We start from the raw sequence: 24,726 nt of genomic DNA on the forward strand, positions 1-24,726 counted from the left end.
TTCAAAAACATTTATCGACGAAAATATTCTTAAGCACACGATTATATATTTCGAATTAACCAATATAATTATATATTACACTTTTAAAATAAAATTGATATACTTTATTAATGTAAAAAACAAAAATAAAATTTAATATAACAGTTTATAAAATATAATGTATTTAATAAATTTTGTAACATGAATTGAACTAGTTTTAAAAATTTTAACAGATAGGGCAAACGGCGATCCGGTTAGTTCTAATAATTGAATATTTTTATTTGCATAATTTGAATAGATTGTAATTTAAATAATATATATAAAAAAAAAAAAAAAAAAAGACATGATATCATGCGGGTCACGTGACATTTAATTATTCGGTAAGGGAGAAAGAGAAAAGGAGAGAAATGGAATGACGGTATCAGTTTGGACTTACAGATAACAAAAATTAAAACAGACGAAGGAGAGGTGGCAAAAAGAGAAACAATTAAAAAGACACGTGTTGCAATATAAGTGGAAACTAGAACCACATCATCATGTGCTGTCAGCTTCTCAACTCTACTTTCCCTTCAAGCTGAGAACGGCCATTCCCATCCCTTCCAATTAGGTTTAGTGACCAGAAAGCAAACTTTTTTTTTTTTTTTTTTTTGGGGGTAGGATGCGACTATAAAAGGAAGCATTTTATTGTTACTTTTTTTTTGTTTTGGTTAGGATGCGACTATAAAAGGCAGAGGATGGTGGGAGAAGAAACACGCCACTTCCATCTTGTTCGTTCACCCTCTGGATCTTGTTCGATGGCACTCCCCTTGTATCCAATCTCTCTCTCTCTCTCTCTCTCTCTCTCTCTCTTATGGTGCGAGTGGAAGTGCCATGAACTTGATCCAGAAGGTGCTCTCGAACAAGTTACACCTACTTAATATCTACTTTCTTCTTTCTCCATTACTATTATTAATGATGGTTTCTTTTTTCTGATTCTGATTTTTAATTTATTTATTTGTTTTTTGTGTTTGTGTTTCTGGGTCTTGAATAACAAATATATATATATGACTATGTCAATCATGCATGTAATATAGATTTTTTTTTAAAAAAAATTATTTGCTCATTTATTTTTGACATTCATAAATCTATCCAAGTGTTCCGTTTTGATATTCTCTAAAGCCCATTCTGGCGGGCTTGACTGAATTGTTTATATATATATATTTAACCCAGATTTATATAGATGGTGCTTCTCAGTTGTGCGTCAAGAACTATTTTTGGTCCCTTCGATCAATTGGAACTTGGAAGGCTGAGATTTAAAAGCTAAGGATAAATTACTCTTTTTTTTTTTTTTTTTTTTGGGTAAGATTTTGTTCCCCTACTGGTGCCCAAAACCACGACTTCCTCGCTGTCACTGACACTCTTTTTCTCTCCTCTCAGCAGGTTCGAATGTTCTTCCCAAATTTTCTTCTTTATAAGCATTAATACCACTAATACCAGGTACGAATTGAATCTATGCATATAAAACTAATTTTGATCTCATGTGTGTGCTGCTGATTACAGTTTTGAGTGGATTCGATTCGTGATTTCTTATTGAGCAAACCGTCTTGGGGGACAATATGACAACTTTGCTTTGGATAAATGATGTTAACCCTTAAACTAATATATGGATATCTAATATTACAAAGAAGCACACCCCAACCATCAATAAACCCTTTCACAATCCGATATGAACCTTATTGTTACGGAATCAAATAAATATAAAGTGAAGTGAGATTGAAAGATGCCCTGCACCTTGCATATTTCCTCCTTTTGCTATGGCTATGGTGTCTGCCACCTTTGCCAACTATGCAATGTATTGCAAAACGGATTAATGAACCTGATCTGAAAAAAATTCAGAAAATTTTATTGCTTAGCAAAATATTTTCAGGATCTTCCTATATATATATATATATATATTGATATCCTTTCAGTGGAGCTTTGACCCTGCCACAAGTTATAACACTTACACTACAGTTATCTCGCTATTTTGGAAGCAGTTTTCCTGACTTGCATATTTATTGAAACCACAGAAATCTTCACTTTGTTGTATTTTGATTTAATTGCAATATCACTTCTTTTTAGAAGATTTCTTTGAAATTGTGAGGGCCACTGCTGGCAATGATATATGGGGAAAAGATAGAACCTGCAGTTTATGAAGTCAAAAGAGTTTATATTCAGGGACTAGAGGAACAAATATGGTATTGATCCGCACCAACACCCCAGATGAACTACTACAACTTTCTATTACTATAACTGACAATTAGAACAACAGATTATTGGCAATAATTCCTTAAAAAGCCTTCTTAGAATGTACTAAAAGATTGAGAGTCAAGAACAAAGATGATAAACAGCCTTCTTTTTTTTTTTTTTTTTTCCTTCTTTTTGTTTGTTTTGGGGTTAACATTTATGTTGGGATAATCTATGAGAAAAAATAGTTGATGAGGAATCTGCCTGTAGTTGGAAGAGAGCTAAAATTTGGCAATTCCCTCACCTATAAATGTGGGAGTTAGAAGCGTCTATATTGTAAGTAAACACACACACTTCCATTTTACCTTAATCCGATAGTAACATGCGGACTTGTCGTCCAGAAACTAGACCAGTTTCGGAAAAGTTTAATTATATTTAGGTCGAGTACTCATTAGTAAGTTTTTCCACTATTGATTTGTAATTGAACACACATTTGATAAGGTTTGCACTTTTACTGCTTCATCTCTTTCACTTGTACTATATTTGGTTATCCACAATCCTGTTTTACATATTATGAGGATCCATCTGCTTCTTATGGCAACATAATTTATGTTATACGAATTGACTGCTATTCAATTTACTCATAACGTAAAGCTTAGGATGTATGTGAATGCTGGAAAGGTGATCGACTTGACTCGAGGAGCAATGCATATTCTATGAAGCTCGTCTCGGTCCCATCCATCCGACAATCCCTGTGGTCAAATAAGTGGTGACCAATCAATATATGATCAGGCCCATCCATCCGACAATCCGACAATCCCAGTGGTGACCACTCAACGTACGACCACGTGGTCTAATCCACCTTATATAGTTTTCTTTCCGGTGGAAATCTTTATCTCCTCAAGCAAATTTCCATGGATCCAGAACGTGGTCTTTACTTACAAAAATGAGTGGGATCCACGGGTTTTGTGAGTGATAGAGTGGAGACCACACATTGTCTGGAATCCATGGGATTTTTTGCAACGTGAATATGGTGTTAATCTAGCTTCCTTTAAAAGCCTTTATGGGAATCAAATTATTGCCAATATGTGTCCAAAAATCAATTTTGGTTACGTATGTGGGTAAGGTTTAAAATATCCAATATTTATTTGATATTTTTTTTATATTTTTATTTTTTGAAAGGATCGAAATGATATGGAAATTGATAGAATTTTTATAATATTCATTAAAATTTTTATAAAAATTTTCATAAAATATCTATATTTTTAAAAAAATTTATAAATATTATTGATATTTAGTAAAATTTTTTATTAAATTAACTTTATTGATAATTTTTTTACTTTTTAATTGCTTTTTAAACATTTAGTGATATAAGAAAAATATAATGAATTGAATTGAATAACATTAATAAGTTCTACTTATTTATTAAATATCGATAAAGTAAAAACATAAAAATTGTAGATTATATTTTTGAACTTTGAAAATCTTCATATTTGAAACTATAATGGAAGATGATGAAGAAGAGGGCAATCAAATATATCAATAGATTATAGATGTTTATTTAGATGATCATGAAGGGAATTCTAATCCAAAAATTGCTCAACAAGCTGAAACAGAGGGAATAAATGTTCAAAAATTGATTGCTGAAAAAGTAAATTCTAATAGTGGTGATTTATTTCAAAGGCTTATGAGAGAGCCAATTAAAACTATTAGTGCTTCAGCTTCATTATGTGGTACACATTCACAATTTAAGACTTTTAGTAGTCACTCTAGCTCTAGTGGTAATGAAGATAATTTCAATAAATTATTTGAATTAAAAGTTAGAAGAGGTAGTGACAAAAAGGAATCACTAAGTCAAAAAGTTTGATTAAGCCTATTTACTAGTGAACAATATTACACATATGCAACACAAGATGAAGATCATAGAAGTAGAGATGCAGGTCAAGGATTCGGTACTGTTGGAAAAGACTATATACATAAAGAAAAATCTATAATGAAGATGTCACAATAAGAAAACGATTCAATTTCTACGAATTTTGCATCTATGAGGATTGGAAGTTATTTTTATAATCCTTATTCAATGGATATGTATGGAATGTCATCAAATAACAACTTATGGGTACCATCTGAAACTCAACCATCAGAGAGTAGTAGTTATGCACATAGTCAATCAATAATGCAAGATCCATATGGTTAGTATATTAATAATTATATGCAAAATTATCAGGGAGATATATTTTTTCATAACTACTTCTCACATTTCATATCTCAAAGTCAAAATGAGAAAGAAATCGATGATTTTCAACTACCAAGAAGTTCTATGTGGTATTAAGATGACATTTATGAACTATAATATAATTATAATAATCGTTTTATATATTTTAGTTAATAAATAATTTTATCATATATGTATTTTTTGATATATATTTTTATTAATAATAATTTATCTATGGTCATTAATGTTTATTATAAATCAATTCACTAAGAAGAATATAACATCCATTCACTATTTTAGTAAGTTTTATAACCAATTTGATAATCAATGGATTAAATAAACTAATTCTAAAGTTTCAATAAAAATTTCTATTTCTTAAAACAAATTCCATAATTTTTATAACTTTTTATTGAAATTCGATATATTCCGATATTTTCATGAAAATTTTCGTATTTTAAACTTTTGATATTTCCATCGATTTTTTGAACTTTGTTTGTGAGTGCCATCCAAAAGAATTGTATCTTCTCACAATAGACCAAGACTTGAGAAAATTGCCTTTTTATTTTTTATTTTTAAATTAAGAATAATAAAGGAAAGACTCAAGAAATTTACTCATCATGACTTGTTACAAGTCCTACAAATTATATTTTTGTTTTTTTGTTTTTTTGTTTTGTTTTTTTTTTTTTTTGATAGCTGCCTTTGTTTTCTCTCACATTTCTTTGACACCTACCATGAGCTCTATAGACTTGGAATATAAAGTTACGAGAATAATTTAGTCACACAACAACTCCACCCCTGTTTGCTTTCACGCATATATTAGTTGTTAATTCGAGAAGGATTCCTACAATTTTGTTTTGCTCAATTTCGATTGAAGCCCTCTAATTTTCTATAATTTATATATATATATATATATGTATTTATTTTGGGGTCAAATTTCTGTAATGACACAGTGCATAGGTAGCTTTTCTAATTAGAGAGCCTCATCGAAATCAGATAAAATAAAAAAGTAGTAAAGTATATTCCATCCTTCTAAATTATATTATTTCAAGAGACATCTTTCAAGATGACTTTGTGCCTGATCGAGGGCTTTCTCCGAAAGGTGCTAATTGACAAACTTACATGCTTAATGTTCAAAAGGAAACAGAAGAGGTTTATAATTTTCAAGTGTAATTAAACCTATAATGAACCACAGACTAGAGGACTTTGGGAGGACTTTGGGACCAAAATCTTTTCTGGCCAACCCTCTTCTTTTCATCAAACCTGAAAGGACAGAGATCGGAAACAGTTGGAGGTGAGGCCATCGATGGCAATGGATAGGACAGTGTTTGAAGCTGCAGCTTCGGGGGACGAAAGCCTTATTCAGAGACTGCAGCAACATGGTATTGATCCTCACCAAGTAACACCCAAGATGAACACAATTCTTCACATTGCCGTGAGGTTCAATCAAAGGGGTATTTCAAAAGGAGTTCTTCGCTTAAGTCCATGGCAACTTCACCAAGCAAACGCTGAAGGAAACAGTCCTTTACATATAGCAGCGAAAATTGGGAGTGAAGAGATAGTTAAGCTTCTCATCGGTGGTTTGGAGGACATTGAAAGCCACCAAGCTGATACTATAAGGATGAAAAACTTGAAAGAGAAAGACACTGCCTTACATGTTGCAATTAAAAATGGTAACTTTGGTGTAGCAAAACTGCTAATGGAAAAAGATCCAGGATTGTTGGAGTTGGTGAATAATGCTAATGAATCTCCACTTTTTCTTGCTGTGGAGGGAGGTTTTCTCGATATTGCACAACATATTTTACAACAGTTTCCTTCAGCTCCATGCTGCGGCTCCAATGGCATGAATGCTTTGCATGCAGCCGTTATTCGAGCCCATCATGGTGATGATATACAATACATGCGTGTATATATGTGCATATGTATGTTCCTAATTTATCTCCCTTCCCTCTAAAACAAATAATGTTTGTTGCAGCTAGCATGTTAGAATATCAGGCACCTGACTTGTCTCTTGAGAAATTCCGACGCCTACTAAGCGGCTTTCTTTTGCACGCTGGAGACCAATGCACTAATATAGGATGCAGAAAGACTTACCAACCAACACAAATTGGTACTCTGTCTTCCACATTTTCCTTTCTTCCTATATGATCCTAGACTATGTATACATGTAGATGATAATTATTGATTTCCATCAATTTCTAGATATCATGCGCTTACTGCTTGAAAATGGAGGTCATGGACTTGCAGAAGAAAAGGATGTATTTGGATGGACTCCACTTCATTGTGCAGCACATCTCGGACATCTTAAAGCAACTCGACTTTTACTTCATCATTCCCCAACTTGTATTGCATACTTCCGGGACAACGAAGGCACCTCTGCTTTGCATATTGCTGCAAGACAAGGCCATGTCAATGTAATGGAAGAAATTATTGGTCACAATCCGGATGCTTGTGACTTGGTTGATAACAGAGGATGGACTCCTCTTCATGCTGCCATTACAAATGAAAGGCTCAATGTAGTCAGGTATATACTGAAGAAGCCAATGCTTGAGAACCTCATCAATGCAGTGGATAATGAAGGGAATACACCTCTTCATGTGGCTGCTGGAAGGGACAAGTACAGCATCATAACAATCCTTGTGAATGATCTTAGAGTTCACAAGAAGGCTCAAAATCTCAACTTCCAAAAACCCATTGACTTGATTCGAACGAATCCAAATATTGGAGAACTTTACAAGGTAAATGGTCGGAACCGTGAAGCTAGACTGAATTTCTTATACAAAAGCGTTATTCACCACCACGGGTAACAAACAACAGTGATATGACAGCTAAAGGTTGTTCTTTCCTCATCTAGCTCTTAGTTCTCAAAAAATTAAAGGAGATTCAAATAAAAATTAAGTAACAATCACCATTTAAATTGACATATCACTAACAGTCACCACTAGTGGTAAAATTAGCATTGCTAACTTTTTTGCATTCGGTTACAAACTTACAATATGGTAATTTTTACACAAAATGATGCATTATTCACTATTGTCGTATTGTTGATTCAAGTTTCAGATAGAAATATTAATTTCCACATTGCAAACATTTTGCAATAAAACTGTTTCCGTTACAAAATTATATTCTCAATGCAGAAGAATCAGATCTTTGTTGAAACCCAATCAATATTTTTTTAGTGGCATTTTATTGGAAACTTTTTCACTCTTTAAACCAATTTAACACTACTCTCCTTGGATTTAAACCTTTCAGTCTATGATTACAAAGAAGTTGGATAGCCAAGGAGGCCGACTAAGTCTGCGATCACTTGTCCATGGAATGGACATTCATGAGAGAGAAGTTGGCCAGGAGAACAAAGAAATGAAATCTCATAGATTGAAAAACATATCCAACATTCATCTGCTGGTGGCAAGTCTTATCGCAACGGTGACTTTTACAGCAGGTTTTACAATGCCTGGAGGGTACGAAAAAGACCAATCATCTACGAAGGGCCTGGCAATGTTATCTAACAAGACATCTTTCAAGGTGTTTGTAATAGCAGATTCAATAGCTTTCTACTGCTCCTCTACCTCAGTTTTCATACAATTCTGTGGTTCCTTGGAGCATAACTATCATCTGCTTTTACGTTTTACACGAGTTGCAGCAACTCTCACTTATATTTCTAGTCTTGGGATGGTACTGGCTTTCACTTCAGCAATGCACGCAGTTATGCCTGATTCCACAATGTTAGCATGGTATACATTTATATCCGGTATTTGCGGGATATTTGTCTATATCTTTGGGTTTTTGTAGATGTGAAAACGCAACATCTTTTTAATATGATAAACTTATTCAAATAATTAATTGTAATGTATTTCTTATCGATATGTAATCTTCACTCCCACTTGACATTGTTTTGATGTAGAACAAATACAACTAATCCTCCCAAAAACTAGAGTTGTTTATGCGAAGATGGAGACAGAAAATAACTTCCATTTTGATTAGTTTTGCAGAGTCAACCAACCTATTTGACAGGATATTTTCTCTGATAAACTTTGCAGATTTAAACATGTTACATAAGATTGAAAAAAAAAAAAAAAAATGGCATTTCAGAGTATGCCTAAGTAGTCGACCCTTCTATTTTCCTGTCGGAGCTAGCAGCTCATATTTATTAGCAACGACTAAGAAGTCCTCGTAGAGAACCAGCAGTACCACGTTGTCTCCCCTACAAAGTTGATCAAATAGAATAAGTTATTGCAAAGTTTTCAGCGATATAGATTTCTGAGTTAGCTAGAAAAGCACACAGTGCTCACCTTTTCATTGTTAAACAAGTCTTCAGCAATGGCTTCCATTTTCTTTCTCTTTTTCTCTTCTTTCACAGACTCAACAATTTCCTCACTCCTATAGTCAGATTCTCTATCATAAAGAAAAGAAAGAACAATATAAACATACCATTAACCTAAAAATTTCTAAATTCCGTATAAAATAAGAATTTTGGTAAAATAAATCTTACTGATATGGATACTTTGAGAATGGAATTAGGTTGTCAAAGCTGTTCCCGGATGGAGTGCCTTTCTGCAAATCAAATCAAACAGGGACCAAAAAAGAAAGGCAAAAATCAGAAAATGCTATTGAAGATAGCTCAATAAGTCTACTTGATGTAGTCTTACCATAAGATAGCTCAATAAGTCTACTTGATGTAGTCTTACCATAAGATAGCTCAATAAGTCTACTTGATGTAGTCTTACCATAAGCAAAAACCATAATTGGAAAAGTTGATGATACAGAGCAATCAAATTTGATCTGGATGAGTTTTACTCTGCTAATCTAACTCTTTTCGTCATGATTATACAACTTAAGATGTGGTTTGTATAACTGTCTCATAATTCAGCTTATTTGCAAACTGAACAAGATAGACAATGAACATAAGTCCATAAATTATTCTCCAGAATGCCAAACGAAAAAATAGAATGGCCACCTGAGCTCTACTTGAGAATAATGAAAAAATAGAATGGCCACCTGAGCTCTACTTGAGACATAGTTATTCGTCTGGAGAAATTGGTTTTAATATGATTTCTGCATAAATCATCTTAATTCAAAACCTTACAAACTAAACAGGACTAAGCTATAGATAATGTCATTACGAATTATAAGTAAAGGGGCAAGCGACGACTGCAGGGTAGCTGGGTCTAATTGGAAACCCACAGCATGGTGGCAATATTAGATTGAGAAAACTAATGCAATTACCTTTCTAAAGCGTTTGAAGTTTAAGCCTTTGCAGTTTGTTGTAGAAGCTGTGGTAGGAAGCACATTTATATCTCGCACAAATAAATCTTGGCTATAAATAATATCTGAATTTCCATTCTCAGACTCATCAGCACTATCTCTTTTGGCAGGTATACCGTCACTAGTAGGCCTAAAGCTTGTAAAATTATTGGTATTAGCATGAGCTGTGGTTCTGTCAATCTTACTCACAGTTTCAATTAGGTCTTCAGAACATACAGCAGCGGTTTTATGGACCGACGTGACTGTATCCACTTCAGCTTCAGAATCTGCTACAATTGTCTCATCTGTGGAGCATGAAGATGATACAACTACTGCAGAACAGATAAACAGGTACATTACTTTTGTATGCAAAAGAAACGTGGGACAATCATCAATTTTTTAGTTTCATTGGATGAAATTAATAAAAATACATAAAAGAGAACTGTAGTCAAAAACAAAAGTTTTGAACAGTTAACCCATCAAGCAATTGTCCAAATCTAGTTCTATCTAGAGCCATCTTCTTGGTAAAATCATAGATGATCATATTCTTTTCACCGCTTCAACCATGTCAATTTTTAGACTTATTTTGAGATCAACCAAAAGCCAAGCCTCCTTCAATAGGTTCTCTTCATCCAAGAACATGTAAGAAAAGGACATATAGATACATTTTATCTCGTAAAAATTTTATACTTCCTAAAATCTCTCCACAAGCATGATCCAAATTAACCAGAAAAGGCATATTTATCCAAAGAGAGCAAGAATACTTACCACAAGGTGATCTCAAAATGGAATGATCCAGTTGTCCACTTAAAACAGCAGAAATTAAGTCCATTTCATTCACTCTAGATACAGAACTGAGTTTAATGAAGCAACCAAACTTCTCAGCTGATCCTCCAGGGATGACACAAACAATGCAATTATCTTCTTCATGATCTGGTGCCTGCAAGGAATAGCTCAAAACAATTAAAAGATGGCTAGCTAGAACATGAGTAATATCTGCAAGCCACTCAAGAGGAAGGAAAAATTTAAAATTTAAATTTAAAACTTTGTTATCCCTATAATTTGCGAATTCTGTTGTAATGGAATTGGCCACAAACCTTATATAATTAGGGAAAACTCAAAGAAGAACAAGAAGTAATAAGGGGAAAAACTTGGAAGAAGAAGTACTAGTGGGGAAAACTAGGATAAAGAATGGATCTGTGATGTTTTTGATAAGAATGTGTGATAACTAGGATTAAAAAAAACCTATAATTCACAAAATTTTATTTGAATAACAGTGAAAGTAAGCCATCAGCAACAAGTTCTTGGCATGGAGCTTGCCCTTTCATAAACAAATGCATGCGCATGCATGCACACCCATGGAGGAAAATATAGATACTGTTCAAAAAACAATAATGGAACTTATCAGTACTTCTACGTCACAAATAACAACATGGGGAGAGGTGGGAAGATAATTTTTTCTCCAATGATGGCAACATAGCATAATGTTGCTGCTATTGTAGATTTCAAAATTTCCACCAAAAAACAGTGAATTTCGCGCAATGAAGAGGGCTGCAGATATCAAATTTTTTGCATAAAGAAATGTGATTAGTCTAGAATAAGAAATACACAAACTGTTGCTGCAAATCCAAAGAAACCTAAAGCATAAAGAATGAAAGCATAATAGAATAGACAACTGGATACTTGGCTGCTTAAGTTAATGCCTTCAATAGATTGAATCTTTGCTCCACTAACTTCCAGTAAAGACTGCAACCGAGCCCCAAATTTATACTGTCATTGTATATAAATAGGGTAAATACATCAATATTGTCATTTTACATAACCCAACAACCATTATAATTCTTAAACATGGATATGTGCATGGAAGACATTTGTAAGAATTGTTCATAACATCCTCCCAAGGAATTAAACAAATATAACTTTCTATGCAATACAAGGAATACAAACATTACCTTGTTTGTCGAATCCAATACAAAAGTATATCCTCTGAAACAGTTTTCACGAGTTTTTGGATCTGTAACTTTTACTGCTACTCCTTCCACTGTTAGAGTTGCAGAATAGCTGATTAAGATGAAGAAAGACACCTTAATTAGCATAATCAATGCCAATCTACAAGGAATTTCATAATGTAACAAAATGCATAAAGCAAGATCAAACAACACTTACTTACTGCAGCTGGGAATTTCAGTGCGAATGTTTTCTTCTGCAAATGACTAAATAAGCTATTGGGATCAGTACAATACAGCAGGTCAAAGTAAGAAAAGCATATATTTCAAATAAGAACCTATCACCAAGATAAGCAAGAGCAAGTCTAAATGACTATCAATCAGTCAATAGTACAAGTTTGAGTAACCCCATTAGCAACCAGACTGGCTTTGAATCTCTCAAAGGACCTATCAGCATTGTGCTTGACGGTAAATATCCATTTAAATCAGACAGGTTTGTTTCCTAGGCCCTGGAGAGGAAAAGAAATATCGTCCTGCTTTCTTATTGATGGAGTTCAGTAACCATGACATGAACATAGTATTCACAAAATCCCAATCTTAAAATTGGAAACTGAAGTCTGTGGTAGGAGATATATGAGATAGTCCATCTTTCCTCATCCTTTAATGAAGAGATGTTGATTTCTTTTTTCTTTTTTTTTTTTTTCTTTTTTTTTTTAACAATTACTCATCCAACAAGGTAACACCTCAACTAACTTTATGTTTTCAAAGCATAGATAACACCTAAACTAAAATTATGTCTTCAAAGCATAGAAACTCAGTATGTTGAGCATTTATTTACCTTAACCCAACTACTAAGGATACATGGTTTCTTAGCCACAATAGCATCAAGTAGATCTTCTCGCAAAGGCATGGGTTCATCAACAAGTACATGAGTGCACTCTTGACTAAAATTATGAATAATACAGGCACCTATAAGAAAATAAATTATTCAGTAACAGTATTAGCAAAAGTAATACGGGCACCTATAAGAAATTTGATACAAGTGCACAGAAACGTTCCTTCCCCCTCACATGTAGATTACAATAGCAGTACAAGCAGGTCTTATATGTGCAGAATAATATATTACCAAAAATGGGAGTCAGAATTTTGAATGCAAGTAAGACACACAACCAGATCAAATACATGTTGAATTATAAACCCATCCTAAAAGATTAGGATGATAGGAATTGAATATGTGCATATATATACACAGCTAATACTAAAAATTTAAGAGATTAAACTATTGTAATCCAGTCAACAAAACAAATTTAACACTCCCCTCATATATAGGTATGTCCAATAACCAGAAATAAAGTGGGCCTTACATGTGCTGACAATAAATTGTAAAAAATAGGGGTAACTAAGATTTGAAAAGAAGACTATGCAGATAACCTAAATTCTAAGACCACAATAAGTGACCACCGATCCTAAAAGTTTAAAGTCCTAAGAAAAATAACCCAACTATATAAACTAACAAAAATGCAAACTTAATAGAATAACAGAAACTAAAATCCAAATCAGCAAAGCATTTGCAACACGCAACAATAAAAACATTTGAGCAGCTACACATGGGGAACCATCAGCTAAAATGTCCTCCTCACTAACCAATTGATGAAATTTTGTCCTGAAGGGGATGATTCACTTGGCAGGTCTCCCAGCAGCAGTCCCAGAAAATTAGTGGAACAAAAGAAAACCTGCAAGACAAGCGTACAAGGTATAAACATGAAAAGTTGAACATATGTCTGGTGTAATCCTGTGATTTTTAATTTTTACTTTTGATAAAAGCATGAAAACCCTGTTATATAAAATTCCATAGATTTCTGAACATTACTCTTGTGACCATAACTGAGTTCCAATCATTATATTGGAGACCATGCTAGCTTTTTTGATAACCTTGCACAATGAAGATCCATGCCCTGTAGGGAATCTGAAAAGCTATTTGAGTACCAAGGCAATAGTTTTCTTTTTAGTGTTAGCCACTCCTAAACCATCTTTGGAATAGCTTTACTACTTCCCAGGGAACCAAATCCCCTTAAAACCCTCCCCAGTACTGCCCCACAAAAACTCTCACCGTGATCTTTTTAAGTTTCAACAAGCTACTGCTGGAACGCTAAAAGGAGATTAGAAGAAAAACAGAAATGCAAGAGATCATGTCACTTTCAACAGATGTAACTACATTTAAAATCTTCTAGCACCAGCTATGTTTGATAGTGTAATAAAATGTTCATATGATTACATGGGTTCTCAAAGATGTGAATCCCCTGAGCCAAAAAAAGTTGCATCACCTGATGCTCCAGGCAATTCATATACTTGTAGATAACAGAGACAAATAATATTACGTTATAATATTAAGTTACCTGTAGGTTGCATTTCCAGTTCCAAATGAGATCAGGTCACCATCTCTTAAAGTGGTTTCTTTATTTGGGAACTGATGAACTTTCTCCATTGAGCCAAGGTTTTTATTAATGAAGGTACCATACTTTGAGCAATCCCAAACAAGAACTTTGCATGAAGAACTAGAAGATTTAATCTGTGAGGGGTTAATGGAAGTCATTACATCCACAGATATTTCTGCATGGATCCGAGATACTCCTTTGTCCTTTGTAATAATTATGTCACAACCTACAAGGAAGGTCATATATGTATGTTAAGCCAACTGCCATCCTATACATTTTATGCAACTTTAAACACAGAAGAAGAAATAAACATAGAGAAACAATAGTTAAGTTACTATCAACCTGAAAAACTTAAGCTAAAAGGATATGTATTCAACTATGTATATCATAATAGACACTTAACACTCCCCTTCATTGAAAGTTCCATCCAAGAGCAAGACAAAAAGTGAGATCTTATACATGCATAACAACAACGATCAATCGTAGGTGTTACCAGAAAATGGCACAAGATGAATAGGCAACTAGAGCTCTTATACCATGTTAAGTTATTATCAATTCTAAAAGTTTAAACCAATAACAAGCATACCAAACTTGTATAGCAAGTCAACATAACAAACAGTTAACAAATTTTCCAAATGGGTTCTAGAGCACATCCTTTAATCCATCCTCTTCAATTTGTAATTCTAAAGGATTCATGTCCCTATTAGCTTTTACATAGATATGTCCTATATTCAGTTTCCTGTTAGCATACCTTGCCGCTTTGCATGCAACATGAGCAAGTCACTTTGGTCAGTAGACCTTAAAATAATGATGAAACTGACATTTATACACTTATAGGAACAATGAGTCAATGACAACTATAAAGCTAGGAATTCTACAATTTAATTGAAGCCATAAGATAAAATTAGTAAAGAAATTCATTCACTCAGAAGAATACTCTCTATGCAAATGTATGTAAATAAAACATTGCTAGTTCTTGCCTTTTCTTGATGAAACAAACTCTTATATAAAAAATATTACTAAAAAAAATGAGAATTAATTATGATCAATATCAATATGTTTTGAACCAAGCAGTGAGCAGCAAGCATATATGTACTCAATGAATAAGCAACTACAAGTATAAAATGGAGGGAATTTTACAAGAAATGCATAAGGTCAGTACCTTTTCGACCCACTTTGTACAATCCCTTTGCAGAGATATAGTATTCATATTCACCTATCATATGATGCACACCTTGTTAAACAGCAACAAAGGATATCTAACAATCACAAAATTCAAGTAGAAAAATATATTTCAAACATATAAATTCGAAAGATAAAAACCAGTACACATAGCAATCATGAATCTAGACAACAATGGAAGAATTATGCATGTTTGTAAATGAATTAAGTTCCAAAATTGAATTACATAGGAATGTCAGAGTTAACTAACCTTTACAAACACATTCCCCTAGATAAAAAAATATGAGTAAAATATTTTATCAGCATTCATAAAAAACTAATGGTTTACAAGAATCTAGTATTCTAAAAAAGTAAAGAAAAAAAAGCTAAATATAGGTGAGCTTGCTTAAACCCTTCCTTCAAGTAAAAGCAAAATATGTTTCCAAGATTCATGATTCATGAATTAGAAGGTGATGTGCACCATAAGCAACTGTGCACAAAACTCATAAGGAGTGACATGAGGGACAGAGAGAGAGAGAACCTAGCAATCTACAAGAAGAGTTGAGATAGAAAGGTACTCAGACAATCACTTTAGCCATATATCATAGTAACAGACTAACAAAATAGAGTTCACAGTCTCTAGTCAGTCTCCAGGGTCTGTCAAGAAAGTATTTCCAGAAATTAGCTTGAAGATACTTAAAGTTCTAAGAGGATATCTTCTGAGTTAATGATAATGCTACGTAATTACCCACTTAAAACAATTTCCAACATAACATGAGGTAATGTCCATCTCTGTGGTTCTAAGAATGAAAATGTCCTTAAGGACCCATAAATTACACCTCCCTAGAGAGTACTGGAATATGCAAAACCAATTGCCCATGGTCATGATTTTTGTTAGAGAATTCTATTAGCTACGGAGACCAGTCATGCCCTTCTTAGGGTGGGCGTCAACCACATACATGGTCATAGATATACTTCCAGCCTTTGCCATGACCATGATCAGACTAGTTTTGCAAGACCATAAAAATAGCATAGAATATTAACGACGATTGCTCAATCTAAAAGCTTGTCGAAGAGTATGAACAGGACTTTCAAACAGGCAATGCCAAACGGTGATCCCATATTTTTCCTGAATAAGGGGACGCTTAGGAGGAATTCAGAAACAGATTACAAAGAACTATCTTTTTTTAAATATATATATATATATATATTTAGGGAAAGAAAAATTGCGCATGCTTATATATGACACACAAAGAAGATCATTTTCTTGCTATTAATATGGTACAAGAGCTGGTTCTTCCATGGTACAATGCTGACTAGCTACAAATAAGCTGGACACGCTGAATTAAACAAATGAAATTTTAGGGAAGAAAAGGAAAACAGAAGCAAATAATAAGAATTATAAGGATAGTGAAAGAGTTTACAATTGTTCTAGGATGTAATTTCCTCAGCCAGGTTCTTTAATACAATTTTCTTACAGACAAATAAACAAACAGGTTTTGCTAAAGGATAAAAGCCAACCATAGCACAATACAGCACTAACCTGAAAGGGGGTCAACGGGAAAGAGACCCCAGACCATGTTTTCGCCGGAGACGGAGAAATAGATTACCGGTGACCAGTGCTTGCTATGATTGTACCTCCCCACAATTCAAGAAGACAGGCTTCGTATCTCTCCGGCTTTTCAAGCCCACAACAAAAATTTATTACCCCAAAAACTTATTAAAAAAAAAAAAAGCCCAAAACGAAAACAAACCCAACTTTGTTTTTCTCCTGGCCCATTTTTTATTTTTATTTTTTAAAAAAAGAAGAAATTTCTAATCATTTTATTATCATGAGTAATTAGATTTTCTTAAAGGCCTAAAAGACAAGTTCTTTATTTATTAATTTTATTACTTCATTCTTAAGATGCATTTTTACTTTGTAATCCTATTTAGAAGTATGAAATCCTCAAGAACATTATTTTAGCATTTTTTTATTTTTTATTTTTAACATTTATTTGTTTGATAATAGGATTTGAGATTACCATCAACGGCTAGCTATCTCTGTCTGCATTACTTTTATTTTAAAACTAATTTTTTATTTTTTTTGTTAACTTCTTATTTTCTCCATTTAATTATTTATAAATTTAAGAAAGTGTTTAACGTATTATTTTACTCTTATTTCTCCAATATATATATATATATATATATTCCTTTTAATTGATTTATTGAAGCATAAATTGGAATAGTAATTTTATAATTTTAGCCAAAGACGCCAATATGATTTAAGTAAATTTGGGAGAAATATGTAACCTTCTTTTACAAAATTTGAAAGAACGCTATTTTCAGTCAAATTAGAGCACATTCCAACTATTTTCTTATTAAGAGGCAATCCATATAATTTTAGCAACTTAAGAGATTTCTATACTATTTTCTTTTATGAAACTAGCTTCAATTATTGCTCAACAAATTGGCCATATATTAGCTTGTTTGGTTCATTTCAGTGTCCATCATAGACCCACAATTTTGAGAAGCATCAACTATTGTAATTTGGACCAAGAAGAGATACTAATCCGTTGATTTGATCTCAAGCAAATGCTGATTCTTCCGTTATCCTTATTTTTTTCGAAGGGCCCTCACAACAGGTGCTTTACTTATTATGCGAAATGAAGTACCCTAATATGGTGAGGCTTATGCTTTATACTGGAAGACACTTCATTGAAGACCTTAAAAAATAAAAAGTAATAGTAATAATAATAATAATAATAATAATAATAATAAAATGTTGGAGGACTTGGAACTAAAATCTTTCTTGGTCGACATTCTTTTCATCAAGTCTAAAAGAACAGAGATCGGCGGAAACAGTTGGGAGTCGCAATGGACAGTACAGTGTTTGAAGAAGCAGCTTCAGGGAACCAAAGGCTTATTCAACGACTGCAGCAACATAGTGTTGATCCTCAACAAAAGACACCCCAAAAGAACACTGTTCTTCACATTGCTGTGATGTACAATCAAAAGGATATTTCAAAAGAAGTTCTTCGCTTATGTCCATGGCAATTTTACCAAGCAAACACTGATGGAAACAGTCCTTTACACACAGCAGCGAAAATCGGGAGTAAAAAGATGGTTGAGCTTCTCATCGATGGTTCGGACGACATTGACAGCCAGCAATATGATATTATAGGAATGAAAAACTTGAAAGAGAAAGACACAGCCTTACATGTTGCAGTTAAAAATGGTCACTTTGGTGTAGCAAAGCTGCTCATGGAAAAAGATCCAGGAACTTTGGATTTGATGAATAATGATAATGCGTCTCTACTTTTTCTTACCATGGAGGGAGGTTTTCTCAATATTGCACAGCATATTTTACTCCAATTTCCTTCAGCACCATGCTGTGGCTCCAACGGCATGAATGCCTTGCATGCAGCTGTGATTCGAGCCTTTAATGGTAATCATATCATATACTTTTTTTGTTGCTAACGATTTTTTGTTATGGAATTTTGACACTTTTTATTACAACATCTGGCATCTATGCTAGCTTCTAATCATACTCACTCTCCTTTGAAAACACTTAATGCTTGTTGCAGCTCGCAAGTTTGAATATCGAGCGCCTGACTTATCTCTGGAGGAAGTCCGACACCTGCTATGCGGCTTTCTTTTGCATGCTGGAAATAAATGCGTCAATGTAGGATACAGAAAGGCTAACCAGCCAACACAAACGGGTACTCTGTCTTTTACATTTTCTTTCTTCCTATAGGTCCAAAACTATTATATATATATATATATATAGAAATTAATTATTGATTTCTACCGATTTCTAGATATTATGCTCTTACTACTTGAAAAAGGAGGTCATTATGAAGTCCAGCCGCACCACCACTGCACTGACAGTGTGAAGACTGCACAGCCACCATTTTTGACAATGGTCATTGCTGCATTTAACATCGAAAATGGATTGCTCAACAATTGTGGGCTACTGTCAGAAGCTGTTGAAGATTGTGGCCATGCAACCGACTTTGTAAGCCTATAAATAGGCTCCATCCCGTTGCATGCAAGCAAGCCATGAGAGCAAGCTCAATATTATCCCAAGTGAGGAATATTGAGAGAAAACTCCGAGAGAGAGAGTGTTTAAGTTCCAGAGAGAGCTTGAGAGAAGAGTGAGCAATTCCAGAGAGAATTTGACAGTGTAGAGAGAGGTTCCAAGTGAGAATTTCCACGAGAGAAGTTTTTTATTTTTGTATTCTGTTTCCAAGAGAGTAATAGAATTATTTTTATTTTTCTTATCATATTTCTTCTCTAAAGTGGTCAGAGAACCACAACAAGTGGTATCAGAGCTCCATGTCGAGAGCTTGGGTTCAAAATTTGAAGAAACAGAGCTACTGTTCTTCAAGTTGGTGTTTCGAAAAGTTGCTCAAATAATTAATTTGACAATACCAGGTGAAAGTACCCGACGAGACGAGAACACACAAGTTCGTCGGAGAGAAAGAAAGCGTCTCACGCGCCCGCACGCGCCGTCTGAAATTTTCTGCAGCAGTTCACGCGCCGCACGCACAATCTGGAGGTTGAAGACGACCACGTCAGCAGACACGTCAGCGCACCAAGCCACGTCATCAGCCACGCCAACCGACACGTCATCTGCCACGTGTTGACACGTCAACATAATCTGCCACGTCATCAAAATTTTCTGAAATTACGGAACAGACCCTGAATTGTTGGAAATTACATATTGACCCCTGTAGTTTCTATATTTACAGGTTGACCCAGAAGTTTTGTGAAATTATATTTTTGCCCTAAAATTTTTGGTAATTATATTTTGACCCCGGAAGAGTCAAGTCCACCATTTTCGGCCGTTCCGGACGCAACGGTTAACTCCGTTTTGCCAAATTCGGCTCCATTTTTGTCAAGCCATAATGTCAATGGAAGAATCATCTTCGGGAGCTATGGTTAAGCTCACTGCCACAAATTATATACTTTGGAGACCTCGGATGGAAGATCTCCTCAATTGTAAGGATCTGTTTGATCCTATAGAAGCTAAAGGAGAAAACCCCGATCCCAGCAAAGAAGCAGAATGGAAGAAATTAAACAAGAAAACGATTGGTCAGATCAGGCAATGGATCGACCATAGTGTCTTCCATCATGTAGCGAAAGAAACGGATGCATATGCCCTCTGGACAAAATTGGAGGACATGTACCAGGCCAAGACTGCTCGGAACAAAGCCCTGTTGCTTAAGCGATTGGTAAATTTAAAATTACAGAGTGGAACTTCTGTAACCGAGCATACCAGTGAGTTCCAGAGCTTGGTAAATCAACTATCTGCTGTGGATTATCAACTAGGGGATGAGGATCAAGCCCTCCTACTTCTAAGCTCTCTTCCAGACAGTTGGGAGACATTGGTAGTCTCTCTCAGCAATTCGGCCCCGAATGGCAAACTTACTATGTCTATGGTTAAGGATGCCCTATTTAATGAAGAGGCCAGGAGAAAGGACATTGGCATGGATCAGTCACATGCCCTCGTCACAGAGAGAGGAAGACAGCAAAGAGGTGGTCGAGATAAGGGGAGAGGCAGGAGCAAGAGCAGAGGCAGATCTACAGACGGCAGAAAATCATCATATAAGTGCTATCATTGTGGCCTAGAGGGTCACATGAAGAACTGCAGAAAGTTGTTGAGAGAGCAGAGACTCCAAGGTAATCAGCCGAAGAAGGATGGAGAGACACTAGTCACTGTTACAGGCGAAGTGGCGCTCTGCTCCACCGTAGAAGAGACATGCCTTCATATATCAACCCAAGATGTTGAGTGGGTAGTCGATACTGCAGCATCCTACCATGTCACTCCACACAGAGATTTCTTCAAAACGTACAAAGCAGGAGACTTTAGTACGGTAAAGATGGGAAATTCCAGTTTTGCAAAGATTATGGGAACTGGTGATATTCAGGTAAAAACGAATGTTGGTTGTACAATCACTTTGAAGGATGTCCGTCATGTTCTAGATCTTCGGCTTAATCTACTTTCGGGAGCAGCCTTAGACAAGCAAGGCTATGACAACTACTTCAGCAAAGGCACATGGAAAATGACGAAAGGTGCCATAGTTGTCGCTCGAGGATATATTTGTGGAACGCTGTACAAGACTCATGTGAAGATATGTGCAGATAGCCTCAATATTGCAGAAGGAGAGGCGTCTCAAAATCTGTGGCACTAGAGACTCGGTCATATGAGTGAAAAAGGATTGTCCACTTTGACAAGGAAGAAGCTTATCACTGTTTGCAAGGATGCTGCGCTAGATCCTTGTAATCACTGCTTGTTTGGTAAGCAACATAGAGTTTCCTTCAGTTCCTCTGCATCGAGAAGATCAGAGTTGCTTAGTCTGGTGCACTCTGATGTTTGTGGTCCCATGGAGGTGGAATCATTAGGTGGCAACAAGTATTTCCTGACCTTCATTGATGATGCTTCTCGGAAGGTGTGGGTATATTTTTTGAAGACAAAGGACCAGGTATTGGATTACTTCAAACTGTTTCATACCATGGTAGAGCGTGAAACAGGAAAGAAGCTGAAATGCCTCCGCTCAGATAATGGAGGCGAGTATACTTCCAAGGAGTTCGATGCCTACTGTAGAAGACATGGCATTCGACATGAGAAGACGGTCCCTCGCACCCCACAACATAATGGAATAGCCGAAAGAATGAACCGAACCATTATGGAAAAAGTCAGAAGTATGATCAGTATGGCTAAGCTGCCAAAGCCATTCTGGGGAGAAGCTGTTCGTGCCGCCTGCTATTTAATCAACAGATCACCGTCAGTACCGTTGAATTTTGAAATTCCGGAAAAAGTGTGGTCGGGTAAGATTCCCTCCTACTCTCATTTAAGAGTGTTTGGTTGTTTAGCTTATGTACATGTATCCAAGGAGCTCAGACAGAAGCTCGATGCAAGATCTACTCCATGCACCTTTATAGGATATGGAGATGAAGAATTCGGATACAGGTTATGGGACCCGAAAACAAAGAAGGTTATTAGAAGCAGGGATGTAGTATTCCATGAAAACCAGAAAATGGAAGACATTGAAAAGCCCAGAATGTCTCCTAATTGTAGTTCTAGTGCCGAGAATTTTTGTCCTAATCCAGCACCAGCACAAATAGCCACAGAAGATAATGAGGTGCATGAAGATATACCAGAAGCAGACCAGGAGGAAGAAGGGGATATTGAGCAGGGGGAGACTCAATCCTCTCAAGCAGCTGCAGGGCCATCACAGCGATCAGATGATGGTACATCTCCTGAAACCAGTGGTTTACAAGTTCGGAGATCTGAGCGAGGCCGAATTCCATCAAAGAGATTTCCAGAATCTGAGTATATTCTGCTTACTGAAGAGGGGGAGCCAGAGAGTTTCCAGGAAGCTGTTTCTCATCAAGAGAAGGAAAAGTGGCCGCAAGCAATGCAAGATGAGATGGAATCCTTGCAGAAAAATCATACTTATGAGTTGGTTGAGCTTCCAACAGGAAAGAAGGCACTAAAGAATAAATGGGTGTTCAAGCTCAAGAAAGATGGCAGCGGAAAGGTGGTGAAACACAAAGCCCGATTGGTGGTCAAAGGATTTCTTCAGAAGAAAGGAATTGACTTTGATGAGATTTTTTCACCAGTGGTAAAAATGACTTCAATTCGAGTCATTTTTGGTTTAGTAGCAAGTCTAAACCTAGAGCTTGAACAGATGGATGTGAAGACAGCATTTCTTCACGGTGATTTACATGAAGAAATCTACATGGAGCAGCCAGAAGGATTTGAGGTTTCAAGGAAAGAAAACCTCGTATGCAAGCTGAAGAAGAGCTTGTATGGCCTCAAGCAAGCACCAAGACAATGGTATAAGAAGTTTGACTCGTTTATGGTGAGTCAAGGTTATAAAAGGACTGCAGCAGACCAGTGTGTTTATATTCAAAAATTTTCAGGTGGAAACTTCATTGCACTTTTGCTATATGTGGACGACATGTTGATCGTTGGACAAGATGCAATGAAGATTAGTCAGCTGAAGAAAGAATTGTCTAAGTCCTTTGATATGAAATACTTAGGACCAGCTCAACAAATTTTGGGAATGCAAATAATCCAAGACAGGAAGAATAGAAGGTTATGGCTATCTCAAGAGAAGTATGTTGAACGGGTGATAAAGAGATTCAACATGGATAAAGCCAAACCGGTCAGCATTCCACTTGCAAATCATTTCAAGTTGAGTAAGAGATTGTGCCCCTCATCCAAAGAAGAGATAGAGGAGATGGCTTCAGTACCATATTCTTCAGCGGTAGGAAGTCTGATGTATGCAATGGTGTGTACCAGACCAGACATTGCTCACGCAGTAGGTGTCGTGAGCAGATTTCTTTCAAATCCTGGAAAGAAATACTGGGAAGCAGTCAAATGGATTCTCAGGTATCTTAAAGGTACATCGAAGCTGTGCTTATGCTACGGGGGAGGTGATCCAATCTTAGAAGGCTATACAGATGCAGATATGGTCGGAGACCCTGATAATAGAAAGTCTACATCAGGTTATCTCTACACTTTTGCGGGAGGAGCTGTGTCATGGCAGTCAAGATTGCAGAAGTGTGTTGCTTTATCCACTACTGAAGCAGAGTACATTGCCGCAGCGGAAGCGGGTAAGGAAATGTTGTGGTTAAAGCGTTTTCTCACAGAATTGGGCATCAAGCAAGAAGACTATAAGATACATTGTGATAACCAAAGTGCCATGGATTTGAGCAAAAACTCAATGTATCATTCCCGTACAAAGCACATTGACATCCGCTATCATTGGATACGCGAAGTAATAGATCAACAGTTGCTGAAACTGATGAAGATCCACACAAAAGAGAATCCAGCAGATATGCTAACAAAAGTTGTTGCTCAAGAGAAGCTGAAGCTATGCAGAGACATAGCTGGAATAGATGGCAGATGACCATCAGTTTTAAATGCGGCTGGAGGGGGAGAATTGTGAAGTTCAGCCGCACCACCACTGCACCGACAGTGTGAAGACTGCACAGCCACCATTTTTGACAATGGCCATTGTTGCATTTAACACCGAAAATGGATTGCTCAACAATTGTGGGCTACTATCAGAAGCTGTTGAAGATTGTGGCCATGCAACCGACTTTGTAAGCCTATAAATAGGCTCCATCCCGTTGCATGCAAGCAAGCCATGAGAGCAAGCTCAATATTATCCCAAGTGAGGAATATTGAGAGAAAACTCCAAGAGAGAGAGTGTTTAAGTTCCAGAGAGAGAGCTTGAGAGAAGAGTGAGCAATTCCAGAGAGAATTTGACAGTGTAGAGAGAGGTTCCAAGTGAGAATCTTCACGAGAGAAGTTTTTTATTTTTGTATTCTATTTCCAAGAGAGTAATAGAATTATTTTTATTTTTCTTATCATATTTCTTCTTTAAAGTGGTCAGAGAACCACAACATTCATGGGCTTGCAGAAGAAAAGGATGTATTAGGATAGACTCCACTTCACTGTGCAGCACATCTGGGTCACATTGAAGTAACTAAACTTTTACTTCAAAATTCCTCTACTTGTATTGCACACCTACAAGACAATGAAGGC

At 35.7% G+C, this 24,726-nt stretch overlaps 3 protein-coding genes and 1 long non-coding RNA gene across 8 annotated transcripts; 3 read left to right on the forward strand and 1 right to left on the reverse strand.

Annotated features, from left to right (window-relative positions):
• The first annotated feature begins 337 nt into the window (after nucleotides 1–337).
• Nucleotides 338–3,346, forward strand: LOC112491227 (uncharacterized). 2 transcript variants are annotated; one of them, XR_009638532.1, is made up of 3 exons: nucleotides 338–586; nucleotides 691–1,455; nucleotides 1,929–3,297. It is a non-coding gene; the product is annotated as an uncharacterized LOC112491227 (long non-coding RNA). The 2 variants fall into 2 exon arrangements; XR_009638531.1 differs by lacking the exon at nucleotides 338–586 and having other exon boundaries at nucleotides 595–1,455; nucleotides 1,929–3,346.
• Nucleotides 3,347–5,427: 2,081 nt separating this feature from the next.
• Nucleotides 5,428–8,504, forward strand: LOC112491415 (uncharacterized). Its single transcript, XM_060816471.1, has 4 exons — nucleotides 5,428–6,279; nucleotides 6,372–6,506; nucleotides 6,599–7,134; nucleotides 7,649–8,504. Exons 1-4 carry the CDS (start codon nucleotides 5,703–5,705, stop codon nucleotides 8,186–8,188), a joined length of 1,788 nt encoding a protein of 595 aa, XP_060672454.1. The 5' UTR covers nucleotides 5,428–5,702; the 3' UTR covers nucleotides 8,189–8,504.
• Nucleotides 8,353–16,878, reverse strand: LOC107415696 (nibrin homolog). 4 transcript variants are annotated; one of them, XM_016024073.4, is made up of 13 exons: nucleotides 16,726–16,878; nucleotides 15,184–15,237; nucleotides 13,983–14,247; nucleotides 13,231–13,319; nucleotides 12,425–12,555; nucleotides 11,807–11,853; nucleotides 11,593–11,701; nucleotides 11,324–11,410; nucleotides 10,409–10,580; nucleotides 9,623–9,972; nucleotides 8,889–8,950; nucleotides 8,689–8,791; nucleotides 8,353–8,600 (listed from the first exon to the last, which is right to left on the reverse strand). In XM_016024073.4, exons 1-13 carry the CDS (start codon nucleotides 16,760–16,762, stop codon nucleotides 8,547–8,549), a joined length of 1,560 nt encoding a protein of 519 aa, XP_015879559.3. In that variant the 5' UTR covers nucleotides 16,763–16,878; the 3' UTR covers nucleotides 8,353–8,546. The 4 variants fall into 4 exon arrangements, with proteins under 4 accessions (XP_015879559.3, XP_060672455.1, XP_060672457.1 ...); XM_060816472.1 differs by having other exon boundaries at nucleotides 15,184–15,280; nucleotides 16,726–16,837; XM_060816474.1 differs by lacking the exon at nucleotides 11,324–11,410.
• Nucleotides 16,879–17,962: 1,084 nt separating this feature from the next.
• On the forward strand, nucleotides 17,963–18,811 carry LOC132803364 (protein ACCELERATED CELL DEATH 6). Its single transcript, XM_060816122.1, has one exon. It carries the CDS (start codon nucleotides 18,039–18,041, stop codon nucleotides 18,639–18,641), a length of 603 nt encoding a protein of 200 aa, XP_060672105.1. The 5' UTR covers nucleotides 17,963–18,038; the 3' UTR covers nucleotides 18,642–18,811.
• The last annotated feature ends 5,915 nt before the right edge of the window (nucleotides 18,812–24,726 follow it).

The sequence above is a fragment of the Ziziphus jujuba genome, chromosome 4 (genome assembly GCF_031755915.1).
Source record: "Ziziphus jujuba cultivar Dongzao chromosome 4, ASM3175591v1".
NCBI classification, from domain to species: domain Eukaryota; kingdom Viridiplantae; phylum Streptophyta; class Magnoliopsida; order Rosales; family Rhamnaceae; genus Ziziphus; species Ziziphus jujuba.

What these genes read in the sequence shown, in the direction of transcription:
- LOC112491415 (XM_060816471.1), top strand. Translation starts at nt 5,703, where the DNA reads ATGGCAATGGATAGGACAGTGTTTGAAGCTGCAGCTTCGGGGGACGAA. An exon ending in CGTTATTCGAGCCCATCATG is followed by an intron (nt 6,280 to 6,371) that starts GTGATGATATAC and finishes TGTTTGTTGCAG; the next exon opens with CTAGCATGTTAGAATATCAG. An exon ending in TTACCAACCAACACAAATTG is followed by an intron (nt 6,507 to 6,598) that starts GTACTCTGTCTT and finishes ATCAATTTCTAG; the next exon opens with ATATCATGCGCTTACTGCTT.
- LOC107415696 (XM_016024073.4), bottom strand. Translation starts at nt 16,762, where the DNA reads ATGGTCTGGGGTCTCTTTCCCGTTGACCCCCTTTCAG. An exon ending in GGACAAAATTTCATCAATTG is followed by an intron (nt 12,556 to 13,230) that starts GTTAGTGAGGAG and finishes ATTTTCTTATAG; the next exon opens with GTGCCTGTATTATTCATAAT. An exon ending in GAAATTCCCAGCTGCAGTAA is followed by an intron (nt 11,702 to 11,806) that starts GTAAGTGTTGTT and finishes CATCTTAATCAG; the next exon opens with CTATTCTGCAACTCTAACAG.
- LOC132803364 (XM_060816122.1), top strand. Translation starts at nt 18,039, where the DNA reads ATGGACAGTACAGTGTTTGAAGAAGCAGCTTCAGGGAACCAAAGGCTT.